The sequence below is a fragment of the Anthonomus grandis genome, chromosome 11 (assembly GCF_022605725.1).
Source record: "Anthonomus grandis grandis chromosome 11, icAntGran1.3, whole genome shotgun sequence".
Lineage (NCBI taxonomy): Eukaryota > Metazoa > Arthropoda > Insecta > Coleoptera > Curculionidae > Anthonomus > Anthonomus grandis.
In genome coordinates, this window is record NC_065556.1 from 28,247,449 (window position 1) to 28,267,083 (window position 19,635).

The 19,635-nt window shown below is 30.2% G+C and overlaps 1 protein-coding gene across 2 annotated transcripts in view; it reads left to right on the forward strand.

Annotated features, from left to right (window-relative positions):
• LOC126741872 (uncharacterized) overlaps positions 1-19,635 on the forward strand; it is a 313,270-nt gene that overhangs the window by 67,635 nt on the left and 226,000 nt on the right. For both annotated transcript variants that reach the window (XM_050448321.1, XM_050448322.1), the window contains exons 2-3: positions 6,711-6,872; positions 6,934-7,141. In XM_050448321.1, coding sequence (XP_050304278.1) covers positions 6,711-6,872; positions 6,934-7,141 — 370 coding nt within the window. The remainder of the gene's footprint in view (positions 1-6,710; positions 6,873-6,933; positions 7,142-19,635) is intronic.

Here is a 19,635-nt window from a genome sequence, read left to right on the forward strand (position 1 = left end):
GCATATAATCAAATCTATTAATTGCCTTTCATATTCCTAGACTGCTTTTGTTCACTTTATCCAGAAATCATTCCTCTATCCAGAAGAAGAAAAAGAGGAAATAATTCTAGACTTGTTGAAATATTTTAAGAAAATCTTTACCATGTCTACTATACATACAAAGTAATTCTTAACTTACACGCATAAAGTTGGAAAACGATTTTTAATGACTAACAATGAAAAAAAGTCATTAAAATATTCTTATTTACGGAGATAACAAGCCATTGGAAATGAAAACAAAAAGAACGTAAATTTTATGAAATTGAATATGCACATAATTATAGTAGCAAGATTTTTGTACATTTTTTAACATTTAGTCCGGGGATATTTGAACTAAAAGAGGAACCGCATTGGGCATCATTATTCAATAAAAAAATGTTGTGTTCAAAAATGATGCAGGTAAAATGAAAAAATAAATTATGTTTTTATGAACGTTTCGAACTTTTTGGTCATCTTCATCAACATCCTCGTCTGATTGCAATACAGACCGAGCGAAATGACGAATTTGTAGCAGTGTAGCGCGGCCCCTTTAATCTTAATTAATTTCCACCTTATCGCCGCTTTAGGATGCGATTGGTAATTTCCTTTCAATCCGCAACATTTCCACTCAACTCGTGACTGATTCGAAAATTTATAATTACGTAACATTAATACCAGTCTTCGCCTAAATGAAGCGGACACGCCGATACGTATGTAAATCCTTTATAGCATCTAAATATAGTAATTTCTCGATATCTCGCCCGCATAAAGATAGACTTTATTCGGAGGAATAAATGTTGTATGAATAAATAATTAGGCGGTATCGTGACTTTTCTGCTAATCAACTCGGTTTCCGTTTGTCTAATCAATGTAACAGTTACGTTTCGATTTAATTGTCCGTGCCGGACACTTTTGAACACGCTGGTAAACACGCGGGTTTTACGATAAAATTACTCGATTGTTTGTCGCACGGTCAATAAACCGTGAAATTGCTTACTTATGATATAAATTATTTAATTGTTAAAAACATTTGTCTCAGGTCATTTGATATGTTTCAAGCTCATCTTATTAAAAAATTAAAACGAGAATATATAGATTGAGTTATGCTGTATAATATTCACTGCTAAATTATGTAACTACCTGAGTTGGTGGAGTAATAATCAAGTTTTAAATCAAGAATTAAAAACAGGCATTTTTGAAAAAAAACTATTTCTTTATTTCTATAAAATATTTTAATTTTTATTAAAGAATTTAATTTATTTAAATAATGAAATGCAAGAAATTGTTTTGAGGAAAATGACTTATGTCAATTACCCACTTCATTAAATTAAAATCAAATATACAAAAGAACCCTTTTCCTTGTTTTAAGAAATTATTTTTATGTGTGTGTGTGTGTACCAAATTAACAATTAATTCAATATTCATAGAAGGCATTTATTATTTATTTCATGCTGTCACTCTTTTTTATTATACAATGCATTCACTTTGTACTCTATTTATGCAGAATAAATGGTTAATTAAGGTTTTCTTTTTGCACTTTTAATATTAAAAATTTTGATTAATTGAATGCATTTTAATATTGACCAGTAAATAAATGATGAAAAAGTAACCGTAACAAAATGTCCACATTCATACCCGTTCCGAGGACCAAGCGTCAAGCACGAATCATTATTCGAACTCATGTTTCAATTTGCATGAGAAGAACACGGACAACGTGAAGAATAAAGGCTGGAACGCACGCCAAAAGAGCCTCCGGTAAGTACAAATCGATTTCGTGAAGAACGAACGGATTGTCGAGATCGTGCCGGACTTATTATGTTTTCGTCATTAGTAAACACGATAGATTTGTATTGATAAGTTTTTTACGAGTGTTGTTTGCAGAAGATGGACTCGTGACTATAACAATAAAATTGATTGCCGAACTTGCATAAAAATAACAGCCTTAATGTCTCGATCATTCAACTTTGGCAAACCGGGCGATTCCAGGTCACACATCGTCACTAAAAATATCCCAGGAGTACGCACTTAATACATAATCCATCATGCATATTTATAGAGAGCGCGCGAGCGTATTTAGATTAAGTGTTATCGAGATGCCTTCCCTTAAAACGAAAATTAATTGCAAGAGTGACGTATTGAATGCCTCAGATTATAGAGTGCACCTTAACACATGTCCGAGCATGTAATTTACTACCGATAATAAATTCATATTACGTTACGTACATATATACACGCTTGACAGGTGAATAGGGAATACCAGTTTCAAGTCGACTGGAGATGGTACTTTTATTATATTTGGCATGTTAAAAATGATTACAGGAGCAACGTGAAAGGAGTGAGTTTATTGAAAAGACTGTCATAGACAAATTTTCAGTAAATACGAGAAGATTACTGTTAAATTAATTATATGATTATTGTATATATAATATTTTGTTTTGTGTCAATCAAACTAATTAATAAAAGTCGATTTTCATGATTTTTTGTTTTAATATACCCTATATGCCCTTCCCCCTAACTGAAATCCTGAGTACGTCCTTGAGGTCATACAATTCAGGTGATCCATAATGCAAATCAAATCTTATGTAAATAACAAAATACATTTTTATTTTAACAATAGAAGTAAGCACTATGTGTAGATGGTTGCCTAAAACCATTGTTAAATAGCCAGTACTCAATGCCATTTATGCACACTCAAAACAAGGGAATAGTACTATCGATTTATAAGTATTATGTAATTTTATGAGTAAAATGGAATATCTATTGAGATTGTTATACATTAAATTATTCCATCGTAACATGGGGATATAAATATCAGAGAAAATAATTACAGGTGCAACGTTAGGCATTAAAGCATTGTTCCCACCAGCCTATTCTTTAGAGTTGACACCTCCAATTACCTGCAAAAACGCAAAAAAATTGACTTTTTTTAGAAAATTGCATTTTTCGGGTACTTGTACTACTGCTGAAACCCTGAAACTTAAGTACGTGTTGTAAAACAAAATTTCAGATTTTTTTATTAAATTGTTTAATCTTTTCACCATGTACAGGGACGCCGCAAATGAATTAAACGCAAAAATTCGAATTGCTCAAAACCTATTAAAGTTGGAAGATTGTAATTTTTCACAAATAATGGGGTTATTAAAGTATTTAATACTTGAGAATATAAATCGTCCAGGTGCCACCACTAAAAAGTTATTAAATAAAATGTGATTTTCGGGTCGAACCTTCATGGGGAAAGTTCATTATTGCTCGTCCTGTATGATTCCCAAAAATATCGATTATATGGCATATGAAAGATAAATAATAAGGCTATTTTTTTAAAACTTTTTTTTCCAAAATAAGCATACTTTGGAGGAAAATTCCAAAAACCCGAAAATGCCAGGACACGTAAAATAATTTTTTTACAAAAAAAAAGCTTCAAATATGTTAAATCTCTTAGTATTTTCCTCAAAACACTTTTTTAATAAAAATTATATTTTAGCCACTGGAGAAGTTTTACTTTTTTTTTTAGTCACTTTTGTTCGCTTATAATAACTCACCCTGTATACCGATCTGGCCCAAAAAGTATACAGTTCTTAAGCTTCTAATAGCCCTTGTGTCCTAAAAGTTTCAAGTCGTTTAAAGGCTTTTAGTTTGAGTTCTCGCGTCCGGAAATAAATTTATATGAAAATGAGTGTCGTATCCACTTAAATTATGCATTTTTTTATTGGTGAAATAAGAAAAAAGTGGCCTTACAGCCAGAGTTTTTATTCACTAGTAAAGTATTGGGCTAAAAACTAATATTTAATAGAGATTCAGAGAGTAAATTGCGGTAGAAACTTAAAAAATGCCATTAAATTGGCAATAAATTCAATTTTGACATAATCACATATCTCTGCAGTGAAGATACTTACGTTTATTTAAATAATGCATTTTTATTTCATTTTTTTATTGTAAAATAAGATTAAGTGACTTTATAGCCAGTTTTCATTTAATTGATAGAGAATCGGCTTAAAACAGTAATGGATTTTTATTGTTTACTAATTTACTTATTATTACAAAAATTCTATCTATTAAATAAACTAATAATCTTAACCAACTTATTTAAAACTGCAAAAGTATTTTTTTAAAACCCTAGTTACGCTATACCAGGTGTTTTGTTATGTTCAAATTTTAGAGCGTAAATATACTTTTGTTCAAGTTCAAAAAACGCAAAACTTGTCTTGATATACGACCCTATATTCTATGTGAATACAACACTAAAAAAAAAATCATAAAGTAGATAAATAATGATTTTATTTAAAAAAAAAGGTCAATTGAACACATTTTTAAAATGTCCACCTCCTTGTTGAATAAAAGCTTGCGCCCGCAAAGTAACAAACTGTTTTGTCATTGTTTGTGCATAGACTAAATCTTTCATGTACCCCCATAAATAAAAATCAAGGGAATTGTAATCGGGTGTTCTTGGTGGCCTGGCAACAACACCACCTCGACCAATCCATCTTGGATTGACGGTAGCATAATTTTGTACAGCAATTCCGAAATACGGTAGAACCACATGTATAGGAAATTAACGGTAATTGTTCAAGTTGAATCTTACAGGAATAATTAAAAAGTCATCGATTAGGGCAGCCTAAAGGTTAACAGAAAATTCATGTTGTAATTTACATGAACGTGTGGCTTTTAGATTTTCCGTGAAGGATCTTTGTTTATCTCATGCCTGTTAGTTTCTCTCTCTCCTTCTCTTCATGCTATTGTAAGAATAAAAACGAAATTTCTTGGTTTTTAACCGTATTTCTTTGCTTTTTCCTTTTTATTCTCTATTTCATTGATTTTTCTTAAACGGTTTTTGTCACTCGAAAAATGTATCCTTGTCTTACTTTTCTCCTTTTTTTTACATTTCTTTTTATCTTTCTATTTGTCCTTATTTTAAATTGTATTATAAAGGCCTCCCTGTCTATCTTTTTTGCTCTTTTTACTCGAAGTTTTTCCGCCCTTTTTTTGTCATTATAAAAAATTATTATTAGTATCATACTCGTCTCTGTCTCTCCCAGAGTTTCCTTTTCATTTTTCGTCTATCGTAATCGTTTTATCATTTATCTCTCGTTAGCTTTCCCACTTATTTATGCCTGTTATTGTAAAATTAGGAAAAAATTTTCATTTCTTACGGGCATGCATTTTTCACTTTTCACTATCTATTTCTTCTTAGCTTCTCTCTTTTTCTCAAAATTCAATTTCCTTTCTTAACCATATATTTTTACTTCCTCTCTACTACTTCCGTTCCCTTTAATATCTTTCTCCTCTCTATCGTTATCCTTCTTTACTGATCACAATAGTGGGCCTTATTATCGGCATCCCTTTTCTTCTTTTTATTCCTCTCCTTTGTCTGTTTTTCTTTATTTTGCAATTCGTCCTTCTTCTTTTCTTCCTGGACTTCGTGTCTGCGTGGAATCGCTTTTATTTGCGTTCTATCTTTGTTCATCTTTTCCTGAAAGATTTTCCCTCCTTCTTTTCTTGTCACTATAAATAAAGTCTATTGGTTCTGACTGACATCCCTTATCTTCTTAGAGCAGACACTTCTTGTTCTCTTTGGAACACATTTATTTACTTCTCAGTCTTTTGTCTATTTACTTCTCATTCTTCCTTTGTACCTGAAATATTATTTCTGTTGTTTTTTTTTCATTCTATCTTTATTCCTCTTGTTCCTATAAGTCTTCTCATCCTTCTCTTCTTGCCGAAGTAAAATTAGGAACAAAATGTCTTGGTACTTAGAGGCATCCCTTTTCCTCTTCTTTTTCCTTTAGTTCACCTCTCCCTCCTGCTTTTCATGCTATTGTTAGATTAAGTATATTCTTCCCTCTAAATTCTCTATTTCACCACTCCTTTCTAAACTGTCTTCGTCACTCTAAAAATGTATCTTTGTCTTTCTCTTTTCCTTTTTTTTACCACATTTCCTTTCATCTCTTTGTGCCTCCTTCTTTTAAATTGATAATAAAAGTCTCATTTTTTATCTTTGTTCCTCTTTTTTCATTCTTTTCTTCTTGTTACTGTGAAGAATAATCAGTATCATACTCTTATCTATCTCTACCAGTTTCCTTTTTGGTTTTTTTTTTAACAGCTGTGCAGGTTTCTCAGATACGTAATACTAAATATATAATACTAAATAAATGTTCCGAGAATAGCTGTCTTGTTTATCATAACATAGATGTTTATGTTGCTCAACTGCCTGGAAGAACAAGAAAAAGATAATTAATTCCAGACTGGAGAACGCTTGATACTTCCAGGCAGTTGGAACTAATCATTAGGCAGTTGAAGTGATTTTTTTGGAAGATTGAACAATTTCAAATATTGAGACGTATTTTACTCTTCTTTGAACAATAATTGCCTGGAAGAATCCATTTACTTTTCATTCTGTGATGAGCTTCTTCATTGCCTCTGATCTCCTGGCAATGTGTTCCAAGTATTTTAAATACTGATGCATTGACATAAGTGGATATAGATTTGCAGTTGTCTCAGAAATGATTCATTAGCAAGTGCTGTTTACGGAATCCAGAGCATTCAGTGTTTTAAGATTAACGATATTTTAGTCAATAATGAAACACGATGTTATGGATAATACTTTTAAGAAAAATACACTTCATTTCTAACTTTGAACTTAATTTTCTCCTTAGATATTAATTAGGACCAAACTAATTTGTTTCCTTTAATTCCAGGTCAAGCGGCAATTCCCGTATAACATCAGAAACGAGTCCCCTGGATAACGAGAAGCCACGTTCGGCCCACCAGGTGCATCCGGTGCTGGACGCGCGCCATCTGGTGGGCTACGAGAAGAACGAGCGCGCGGACACCCCTCCGCCCCCGCCGCCCCCACAAAGGTAAAGTTCTCCCTAAAGTTTCCCCGTTTGAGTTTCCTTGATCGATAATGTTCCCTTGCAGGTGTCTCCCTCTAACGCCGAACATTTGCGTGGAGGCTGGACGGATTCAGTTCGTGAAAACGCCAGAAGAGGAAACTTCGTCCTCCTCCTCCTCCTCCTCTAACAGCAACACTGGCCCTGCTGCGATCAATGGGATCGCCAATACAGGGCGAGTAACGATTACTAGAGGGTTACAGACCGAGGAACGTGAGGACTTTTATCAAGTGCAGGTAGGTGGCGTTTTTGCGTTTATTTGTGCTTTTTTTTAATGTAATTATGTTAAATATATATTTATTCTCAATGATTTTTTTAGTAAATTTTTGGTTTTGGTATATCTATCAACCGTATATGGTCAAGGAATATTTATTTAGCTGTAGAAAATACGTATATTATATACGATTCTGTTTACAAAAGGGAGAAAATTTTGGAATTAAAAAAAAATTACACGCGAGTTACATATCTAATTTTTAAACTCGATAACTACTTACACCTCATATATTTGATGAAATTCTTCTAAAAAATTACTGTTTTTTCTGTTCATAATATCTAATGTAATAACGCTTTTTTTATACTAAATATTCATATATAAAATTATAACAAATTTAAATAAACAGTGGTATTAAATTAAATATTGAATATATATTTTTTTGCAATAACAATGTTTTTCATCAACATAACCCCTACCCCCCCACCCACCCCAAACATTTTTCCAGTAAGGAATTCTTTTGAAAAATCACCGTTTTTCGTCCATAATATCCAACCTAATAGCACTGTTTTTGTATTAAATTATTTGTTTTAATTTAAATTATTAATTATAAATTTAATTATAAATAAAAATAATTTTTATTTAAATTATTTTTTAAATTTAATGATATAGACATATATAATTATATCAAATTTAAATAAAAAAAACTGTGTAATTAGATTAGATGTTAATGACGAAACCAGCTGTTATTCGTGCGTAATATTTTGAAAAAAAATGATTTTGAAAACAATTTTTTATTGGTAAATTGTGTGGGGTGGGTGGGGGGGTACACGTATATATCTTAAAGTAGAATAATGGAATATCATATACAAAGAAATTTAGAAAAAATAAGAAATGCATTAACGTATATGAAACAATAATTTTACCAAATAAGATATACAAATAAAAAAAAACTCAAGAATACAAATTTGCTCAGAATTAAACAAAGATTTAAAAAATAAAATTTATTTTAAAAAAATACAGTGGTGTACTTTTTTTTTATTAAATAATATTTATAATAAATCCCTCATAAACGCCATTGGTAGAAATTATTTTTTTTGTACGTCGAAAAGTGCGCCCTGATGCATAAAATACATTAAAAAAAATAACTACATTGGTAGTAAAGTTTTTTTTAAAAAAACGCTTTATATATAAACGTCTTTAAATAGTTTACAATATACCAAACTTTTATGCAATAATAATTGTATATTATTACCATGTAATAAACCTTCTTGTTAAACGTAAATAAAACATAAACATTGACAGGTTATTTTTGTTCGTTTTAGTCGGTGTTCTAACGATTGTTTAACTATTATAAACCTTGGCAAACTCTCCTTTCGTTATTAATCTAAGATGTATTGTCATATGTTATTCGAATACATCCCTGGCAATTCTAGTATAAGGTGTTTGCAAAATATATATAAACTTCTCGTATTAAATACGGTCAAAGGCATTTTTATAGTCCAGAAAAAGCAGACGAATAGATTTTTCTTTCCATCACAATGGTTAATCTCCTTGAGTTTGTGCCTCTTCTAAATCCGTATTAGTATTTGTTAAATTATTTAGTGCGTTGAAAATAATTTTCATAAAAATCTTGACTACACCAGATATTGAACCAGGTTGGTAGTTAAGAGAATGTGTGCTCACTATACCATGCATAAATAAAGCAAAGTGAAGATCAACACGTAAATTAAATTTCAGATGGTTAGTATTAGCATATCCATTAAGGATCCATACACTTTGGACCGTTTGAATTTTTCTTTGCTATTATGAATTTAAAAAATAATATACAGCATCACAGTAATCATGATGTGCTGTCAAAGCATACGTTTAAATGGTTATAGATTTTTCATTTTTAAATGCAGTAAAGAAAGTTTTTTTGAAACATGACTTAAAATTAAAGGAACTATTAAAAATGAAGTCCAAATCACCAATGATCATTAAAATGAATTAAAAATACTGAGAGCTACACATGAGTCCTGGGGACTAAAGGATGATAGAAGTTGAGTATCATCAACGTAGAAATAAACAGAGCAAGAGCGAATCTGAGAAGAGAGGTCAGAGGTACATAATAAAAATAATAGGCAACCAAGAATACTTTCTTCAGATACACCACATTACAAGGATTGGGTCTAGTTCCGTTTTCCTTAAATAGTCAAATGTTCGTGAAATTAACTACTTGTTTCAGATGAAAAACCTCAGTAGTGTGATTTAGCAATAGCATGGTTTACTTAGTCAAAAGCTCTGCTATAATCTAGGAGAACGCTTCTGTCGTGAGGATTCTAAGGCAACTGAATCTGTGATCTTGAAACAATTTCTTTTAGATACTGTTCCTAAATAATTTTTTGTTTTTTAGGGTCTATAGTTGTTTCCATTTTATATCAAAGAAAGATATTGTACTTGAACGATTTCTTTGCATTCATTCATCCACTTACATTTTTAACCTGTTCATAGATCTGTTTGTTTTGATTGAGGACATAATTGTACGGAAATTGTCGAAAGTAACTGACCTCGTGGCTTTTAACTTAATATTCTATAAAAAAACGCTAATTTTCCAATTAAAACAGACATGCCAGCGAAATGTTATGCGTCATTTGATGTTAAATTTGTGAAAAAAATGAATTTCAATTATTCGGTCTGGTGAGGCCTTTGTCCAAATAAATTCGTTAATTTTTCAAACCGTTCATCCGGAAATTCATTAAGCGGTCGACATATAACCCAAAAAAAAAATTATGGATTTATCCGAGAAAAAACGCGTAAATTAAAAACAAACATATAATTAATAAAAGCACGATAAATGTACAAAAATTATATTGGTAACGCAAAAAAAAAATCTGCCCGACGCACTGTGTTTTGTCTTATAGGGAAATGAGGACAAAATTCATTGCTTTAGGATTATATTTATTTTAATTTAAAAATGACTTTTATCGTAACTTAGATACTTTTGTCAAGAGCCAGAAAGCGTTAAATTTTAAAAATGGATAAATGTACACATTATACAGGGTAAGAAACGAAGTATAAACATTTCATTTTAATATGCTATCTTATATATTACGAAACTGGTATTTATTTATTTATTTATTTATCAAAAACAAATAGGATGTTAGCAGGGCGAATCTCAAAGGAACATCCACAAATTACAAAGTGTTTCAGGTGTACTTAACTAATACAAAATTTAAAAAATAATACAAGAGCAGAAATACAGCTAAAAAGTGATAAGTTTTTAATTTTGTGTTTCTGTTAGTTAGAACAAGGATCTCTTTTTTTTTTTTAAACATAGAAAGAGAGCGACAAAATAAATCTACTTTTTAATATTATATAATTATTATTTATAATTATATAAAATTAAAAATATTTATAGTGGTATCAGGAGTACAAAATTAATAATTAAATATATATGTAAACATTATACAGGATGAAATACAAAGTATAAACTTTTTTATATTTGCAAATAATGTAAAATATTTATAATAGTAAAAATACTAATAATCTAAGTATGTAGGTATCTGTAATACTCGAACTAAACAAATAATTTCTTATAAAGAATGTTCAAAAAAATTTGAAAATTTAATATTCACATTATTGATTTTTTTTTAACTTTTAACCAAATACTTGATTTATTTATTTTACTTTTCGAAAAAACTTAATAATAAAAATTAGATTCTCAAACTTAGAGAATCGGTTTTTAAAAAAATTTATTTTGTAATTTTTACGGTATCAAAGCTATATGAATAAAAGTAAGGAATATTACTATTTTCTGGTATTTATAAAAACGCTTATACCACTTAATAGAACAATACGTAATAAAATGCGTTTAAGCAAAAGGGCGTACGTTAATGCAAAAAAGTCTCGTGACTTAAGTATAATATATTAAAAAAGATTATATAATGAAATGTTGAAAATAGAAAGATTATTTTTTCTTAATGAAATGTAAGGAAAACATATAAAATAAAATTACAGGTATTATTCATCTAACGAGGATTCTGAAAATTCATTTTCTTCCACAAATTTCTCTATTTCCATCAAATTCAAATTCAAAACAAATTTATTCATCATGAAGGTCGATAAATAATCATATACAAAATTGTAGCATAATAATATACATATGTTATACAACTCACTAAATACATGATAAATAGGACCATGCCTCGATTATAGAGAACCGTTTGCACAGGTTCATCATAAGATAGAACCTGTGTGGCATAGCCCTTCAAAAACCTTCTTTCATGTGTTGAGTATTATATTTAAGTAAGGCGAAGCAGGCGGGCGTTCTGGATATGCAGGAAAGGTAAATTAATTAATATTCATAACAATGATAACTAGACGGCAATATAAAATCTAAGTGACTCTTTATTGAATCTTGAATTATTCCTAAAGTCGGTGAATTTTGGGTCACAAGTTAACAGCGTTCTTATTAATTTTAGAATTAATTAATTAAAAATTTTAAGATTATCAGAGGCGTTCCGTTGAAAGTCGACTTTTTTTTTTAGTTAAAAAGGCTATATAGTTCTGAATCTATTTAATTTAGAAAAAAAAAAGATTCACTTTGCTGTTTTAACTTTGTAACGCCTATTCATCCACCTACATTTTATTAAACTCAGGTGTCAAATTTTTGACAGTTATTTTGGCAAATAAAATAATTAAATATACATCATCGTAAATGTCTTGAAAAGATAAGATAGGAAATTGAAAACCATTTTTTGAATGTATTCAGAACTACAGCCTTTCGATTTTCAACTATTTTTGTTTTAAAAACAGTTGAACAAAATATGACGTATTTTTGCGTAGAACCTAAAAATCAAATAATAAACAGGATGTTCCCTTTAAAAAAACGTAACTTTAATATGTTTCTGCACTTTGAAACACCCTGTATATCAAGCAACTAATTTTAAAAGATACTTCTGGAACGCTTCTTATATTCCTATTTTTTTTTACTCTGTAGTTTAGCCGTGTCGTATGTCGTGAATAGCCTTTTATATGTATATTTCTTTGTTCACCCTGTATTAAATTTAATTACATGCAATAATAATATTTTACCGAATTTTCAAGGTTACTGTTAAATATGTACCATTTATTTAAATAATTGTGTTTGCAAGTAATAAGGTTTTTGAAGAAATACAAGAAAACGCAAATTTCCGCAAAATGCGATATATAGGGTGTCTCCTTTTTCATAGGGACAGTGTTGCTATCTCCTATACTATGAAAGATACGATGGCGATTTAATTAGAAAAAAGTTGCGGCATTTTATTCTGATTAAAAAAGTGTATTTAGATTTTTTATGCGACGTTTCGTTTTTTAGATATCATCACCAACTTTTTTTTTTTTAATACGGAACTGGATTTTTTATTTTATATTTAAAAAGAATTTTTATTTTCCTTTTCAAAAATGTGTAACTTAAATGTCTGTCTCGACGTTTGGGTATAAAAATAGCAGTTTCAAGCTTTTTTCTTTAATACGGACCTGATTAGTATTTACAAAATTAAAATACCTTTTCAATGCATATTTACCTATTTATCTTCAATATTAAAGATAAAATTTTAAAACTACAGTGCCCTTTTTTTTGTGGGTAAGAAAAAGAAATTCGAAAATTTGGTATGGTTCTTTTAATTTACGAGTACTTGCTTTAGATTTAGAAGGGGAACAATAAATGTGTAAATAAAATAGAATTTTACACTTTTAATAAGAAATATTTTATTTACTTTACAAACAAATGACAAACGTGTATTAACCAAAAAAATAACAAAACAATAGGAGTTAACTAAAGAAACAACATTCTCTTTACAAATATTAGGCAAGAAAAGTTGCTGTTTTCCTTGCTTATAAAGCAGTTTTTTAGTTCTGAGCAGAAATTAAGCAGTTTTTTACAAATAACACTTATACTATTTACAAAAAATTTTTGAAGTGACCCCCATTTTGTTCAATGTATTTTACGGCCCTTAATTCTAAATTCTCTATTGAGCGGGTTAAGTATTCGGGCTTTAAATCTCTAAATGCAGCAGTGACCCGATGTGTTAACACCTTCATATTATTTATTTCACTGTTATTGACTTTATCTTTTAAAAAATCCCATAAGAAGTAATCCAGAGGATTAAGGCATGGGGAACAAGGAGGCCACCTTACAGGACCGTTTGTTCCTACCCAGCAATTAGGGAAATTTGTGTCGAGAAAATCTCGGGCAACAGCGGAATTGTGAGCGGCACAGCCATCCTGCATAAACCACCGAATACTTCTTAATGTTTCCAATGGAATTTCATTCATAACTTCCGTCAATAGGTTAACGTACCTTTCATCATTTAAATTTCTATCAATAATTTTGGGACTTATTAGCCTATTACCGATGATTCCGCACCACATATTAAGACTAAATCGATTTTGAGGCTTAGTTTCCTCTACTAAATGGGGGTTGTTTTGCGCATAGAAATGCTTGTTTTTTCGGTTAAACATGACACTATTAGTGAATGTAGTTTCGTCGGTCCATAAAATGGTCGTAGAGAACATCGGGTCTGCATTTAACATCTCTTGATACCAACGGCAGAAAACAAGTCTGCGTTCTGAATCACCTGGATGCATTTTCTGAACCGGTTGGAACTTGTAGTCATGATACCTATGTTCTAACCTATAATTCTTAATGAAGATACCGGATAAAGATGAATTTGAGCTAAAACATAAACATCGTTGTGTATATTCTTGGCACGGTTTTTTCCGCGTTTTTTTTGATACACATCCAAATTCAGTGAGGTTTCTTGAAACCAAATAAAAAGTTTTTCGCGCTGAAGCAGTTCTGTTTGGATAAAATCTAGCATACTCCCTTACTGCATCATCAACCTTTAGATAACATCCTATAAAAACATCGTACATGCAGCTGTGAAAATAGATTTTCGTTATCGAATATTAATATCGAACAAATCATATATCGTAATTTTTTTCCTAACCACATAAAAAAATATCAGCCGCAATTGATGTTAGTGAATAATATTAGCAGCTAACCCAACTCAACCCAAATCTGCCGTATTTTAATTTTGTAAATACTAATCAGGTCCGTATTAAAGAAAAAAGCTTGAAAACTGCTATTTTTATACCGAAACGTCGAGACAAACATTTAAGTTATACATTGTTGAAAAGGAAAATAAAAATTCTTTTTAAATATAAAATAAAAAATCCAGGTCCGTATTTAAAAAAAAAAAAGTTGATGATGATATCTAAAAAACGAAACGTCGCATAAAAAATCTAAATACACTTTTTTAATCAGAATAAAATGCCACAACTTTCTTCTAATTTAACCGCCCTCGTATCTTTTATAGTATAGGAGATAGCAATACTGTCCCTATGAAAAAGGAGACACCCTGTATACTTTTCCATTGTAAACATTTTGAAGAGTTTATAAGAAAAAAATTACAAAACAGTTTTTTACGGTTTTTTTGTAATCCTTAGATAAAAAGAATTTTAAAAAATTGCCAGTTTTTATCATTTTTTTTCCATACTGCGGCTAACTAAATTATTATTTATATTTTAAAATGTTGTCTATAATTTCACTAATAACTAAAAAAACACCTTAAAAGAACAATTACTTATAAAATTAAAAAAATAGTTCAAAACTAATAAAAAAAACCTTAATATAAACAAAAATATTCTTTTTTTCGTATTTTTTTCTTATGGAATATAGAAATAAAAAAAATACTTTGATCGTCCCTTAAAGGTATTTCCCTTAACGTAACGCTAACAAACTTTTAAAAAATCTCTACTGTAAATTTTGAATTTTGTCCATTGTACAATTTGCGACGCGTCCGGAATATATAAATAAATAAATATTACACTGTTTGATTTGTGGTTTTAATATAACGGCACGGGCATTACAGATAAAGTTACAATGCAAACGTTGTTGAATTTTTATTGCCAAACGGGCAATTTATAAAACTCACTTTGGCATTTACATCGCTACACCGGGAATCTGAATTAACTAAATTGGCAAAATCCATATTTATCGATTTCTGTGTTAAGTTCACCGTCAAAGAGTTTAATAACCGCAAAAGACAAGGAAAATAATGAGCGCCGACACCGTTTTAAACTTCATAATTTAGGAGTTTTCGCTTGGCACACAACTCACGAGCTTTTACGAGATGATAAATCCGCGCTTTTATCGACCCGTTCTTTCCGCATTTTACTGTTGTTTTAATAAATCTCGAATTAATAAAATCATGGAAAGTACCGTTACCCAGAGAGAGCCCATTGTTTACCGACCGAAATTTATTACCGTATTATGTTCATCGTAATGAGTTATTTAGATCATAACGAAACGCCTTAATAAGAGTATTTATTAATTAAGCGAATTTTACTTCAGTCATAAAATCCATACAAAGTGAGACCCTTCAACTTCTTAGTCCACCCTCGCATCTCTAATAGCATAATGATTATTACCCCCCGTTATTATGTAAAATATCAAACCGGATTTGGAGTTTTCTTTGGCCCAAGGCTCCCTTCTCCATTCACGACTGTATGCGCCCAATTTTATGTAATTAGGGTTTATGTTTATGTAATGGAGGAAACACCCTAAAATCTAATCTCTTGCGGTCGAACGGTACATAGTCCCTTTAACTATAATCAGTTAAAGGGACCCTTAGATTATATTCCACTAATTTGAACGGTTGAGATTAACCTTTTCGTAAGCAGGTCATAGCGAAAATGCATTGAAAAGTTAATCTCTGGGTTTAATGACTTACTTATTTTGATTTTCATTTATTTATAATCCACAAATTTCGTTACATTAAGTAACTTAATACTTGTGTATGCCTATATAAAAATATATTATTAAAGAAATTTATTTATCTTTACCGTGTTTGGATTCCAGCTCTTTCTTAAAGTTCTTTAAATGAATAATTTAAGTAACCAAAAACTACACTAATAATAATAATAATAATAATAATAATAAAAGGACAAGATATAGAGAAACAGAGAAACAATTCAGAAATTAGTTGGTAATCTGCACTATAACCTATTATTTTTTGAGTAATAAAATTATCCTGATAATGGCCTAAAACTATTAAAATTTTCATGAATATAATTCTTGACCTTCCATTGGAATACTTTCTGATTAATTATATTCTTAATATCAGAGGGGATTAAGTTATAAAATTTTGCTCCTAAATAATCTATAGAATAAGGGTTAATTTGCTTATGATTCTGTGGAAAAATAAGATTGTTATGCATATTACTTACTCCTGATACCTTGGAAATGCGTTTTTTTGAAATATCAGTACTATGTACAAAAGAACATACTTTTTCTATATAAAGATGATTTATATCGCTAATATTAGAGTTGTATAGTAGCTCAGTTGAGTAAAGTCTATTTTTCTTATAAATTACTTTAAGAATGTAATTTTGGACAACTTTTAACGGTTGAAGAGTAAGTACCACCCCATACTATTATGCCATAAGAAAGGAGAGACTCCACTAAAGATTTATACACAAGCGAAAACAATTTGTTGCCCAGTATTTCTCGAAGAACGTAAAATTTTTGTATTAGGTTTCGGAATTTACCACAAAGATAATAAATTTGACTACTCCATTTTAAGTATTGATCAATTATAATTCCAAGATATTTTATTTTGTTTAAGTGAGCTATAATGGAAAAAATGCTGTTTTTTTGGGTCTTCATTCACAGCAATATTCCCTAAAATCCCTCTTAAAACCAAAAAACAGTTGAAAAAAATCCCCAAATAAAAACACTTTTCCCTTCATAATGTCCCAATAAAAACCCTTTCAAATTACTTCTTGTTGTCTCCAAAATAATCCAATTTCCTTTAACGTGCAATCTTAAGGTATCAAGCTACTTAATTGTATTTGCCCGAGTATATAAATAGCTTTATAGGTCCTTTATACCCTACAGGACCTTAAGGCCATCTGAAACTCATCGTCCCTTAGCTCATTACATCCCTCAGCCTTCACCCTTTAAATTGTATCACTTTCATGTTAAATTCATGGGTGCTGGCGCCAGTGAACAGCCAGAATTTTATTTAGCAAATTTTTACAAATATTTGTCACTCTAGGGGAGATTCGTCAAACTGCTTGAAGCAACCAACCTTCAGCTAGTCTAGGAAAAACTAAAACTCAAGCTTAATTCTAGAGTTGAATAACAACTGAGGAACTTTGATATAAAGAAGTGAAATAAAGAAGGTTTTAACCCAAAATAGTGGTTTACATAGAAACTTTTAGTCCAAATATGTAGATAATAAGTACTGGTACGCCAAGGCATTATACACCAATAAATTGTCATGAAAATATCACAATTACCAAACGCTTTTATCTACAGCAAAAATATCGGGTTACTAACAAGTGACGTCACGCCCAAGATCGCTCTGCAGACATTATTTTAACGCGAATAATACGAATTCAAAATTTATAAAAATTATGTTTAAGAGTGTTTAGAGGTTTGATTTTTATTATCAGATAGACTGTTGATTTAAAATTTTAAGAATAAATAGCATTTTGGTACTAATTTTGAACTATGTCTGTCAGAGCACCGGTGAATCACAAGGTTTTTAATGGTTTGGACAAAAAAGATATATTTTGAAAAATCATTTTTATATTGTTAAAAAATTGACGATTCTGCTAAGTTCATAGTTAATAGCTGCGAAGAGAGTACATTTTGTGTTCCTAAACTTTATTTGAGAAATTATTAGTTTTTCAGGTATCGTCAAAAGTTGAATCTGACAGTCTCTTCTCTGATCGTCTCTCAATAAAATGTGCAATAACTTCTTACTTGTTCTAGCTAAGAAAATGATTTAAACAGTGTTGGATCGGAAAAACTTGAGGGTATATTTTATGTCTTTACACTTTTTTTGAGAAATTATTAGTTTTTTAGTTATCCCCAAAAGTTGGACCCGACAGACTCTTCTCTGATTGTCTCTGAACAAAATTTTTAATAACTTCTTTCCTATTATAGCTAGAAATATTGTTTAAATAGCTTTAGGTGGGAAAGATTTGATAGCACATTTTATGTTTTTACATTTTTTTTGAGAAACTCTTAGTTTTTGAGATATCTTTGAAAGTTAGACCCGACAGTTCCTCCTTTGATCGTCTCTGAACAAAATTTCTAGTAACTTTTTTTCTAATGTACCTAAGAAGATCATTTGAATAGCGTTAGATGGGAAAAGTTTATTGAAATATTTTATGTTTTCACACTTTTTTTGAGAAATTGTTAGTTTTTGTGATATCCTCAAAAAATGGACCCGAGAGTCTTTTGCTTGATTATCTCATAACACAATTTTCAATAACTTCTTCTCTATGGTAGCTGGGAGGATGATTTAAACAGTGTTGGATGGGAAAAACTTGAGGGTACAATTTACGTTTCTACACTTTTTTTAAGAAATTAATAGTTTTTGAAATATTCCCAGAAAATAGACCCGATAGTCTCTTGTCTGATTGTTTCTCATCGAAATTTTCAATAACTTCTTTTCTATTGTAGCTAGGAAGATCATTTAAACAGCATTGGATGGGAAAATTTAACGGTAGATTTTAAGCTTTTACACTTTTTTTTGACAAATTGTTAGTTTTTGAAATATCCCCAAAAAATAGACCCGACAGTCTTTTGTCTGATTGTCTCTCAACGAAATTTTCAATAACCTCTTTTCTATTATAGCTAGAAAGATAACTCAAACAGCATTGGATGGGAAAATTTAACGGTAGATTTTGAGCTTCTACACTTTTTTCTAAAAAATTATTAGTTTTTGAAATATCTCTAAAAGTTGGATCCGACACTCTCTTCTCTGATTGTCTCTGAACAAAATTTTCAATAACTTCTTTCGTATTCTAGCTGGAAAAATCATTTAAATAGTGTTAGGTGGGAAAAATTTGACGGTACATTTTATGTTTTTACACTTTTCTTTGAGAAATTATTAGTTTTTGTGATATCCTGAAAAAATGGACCCGACAGTCTTTTGTCTGATTGTCTCTCAACACAATTTTTAATAAACTCTTTTCTATGGTAGCTAGGAGGATGATTTAAATAGTGTTGGATGGGAAAAACTTGAGGGTACAATTTACCTCTCCACAGGTTTTTTAAGAAATTAATAGTTTTTGAAATATTTCCAAAAAATAGACCCGGCAGTCTTTTGTCTGATTGTCTCTCAACAAAATTTCCCATTACTTCTTTTCTATTGTAGCTAAAAAGATCATTTAAACAGCATTGGATGGAAAATTTAACGGTAGATTTTAAACTTTTACACTTTTTTCTGAAAAATGGTTAGTTTTTGAAATATCTCTAAAAGTTGGACCCGACACTCTCTTCACTGATTGTCTCTGAACAAAATATTCAATAACTTCTTTCCTATTATAGCTAGGAAGATCATTTAAACAGCGTTAGGTGGTAAAAATTTAGCGGTATATTTTATGTCTCTACACTTTTTTTAAGAAATTGTTAGTTTTTGAAAAATTTCCAAAAAATTGATCCGACAGCCTTTTGTCTGATTGTCTCTAAACAAAATT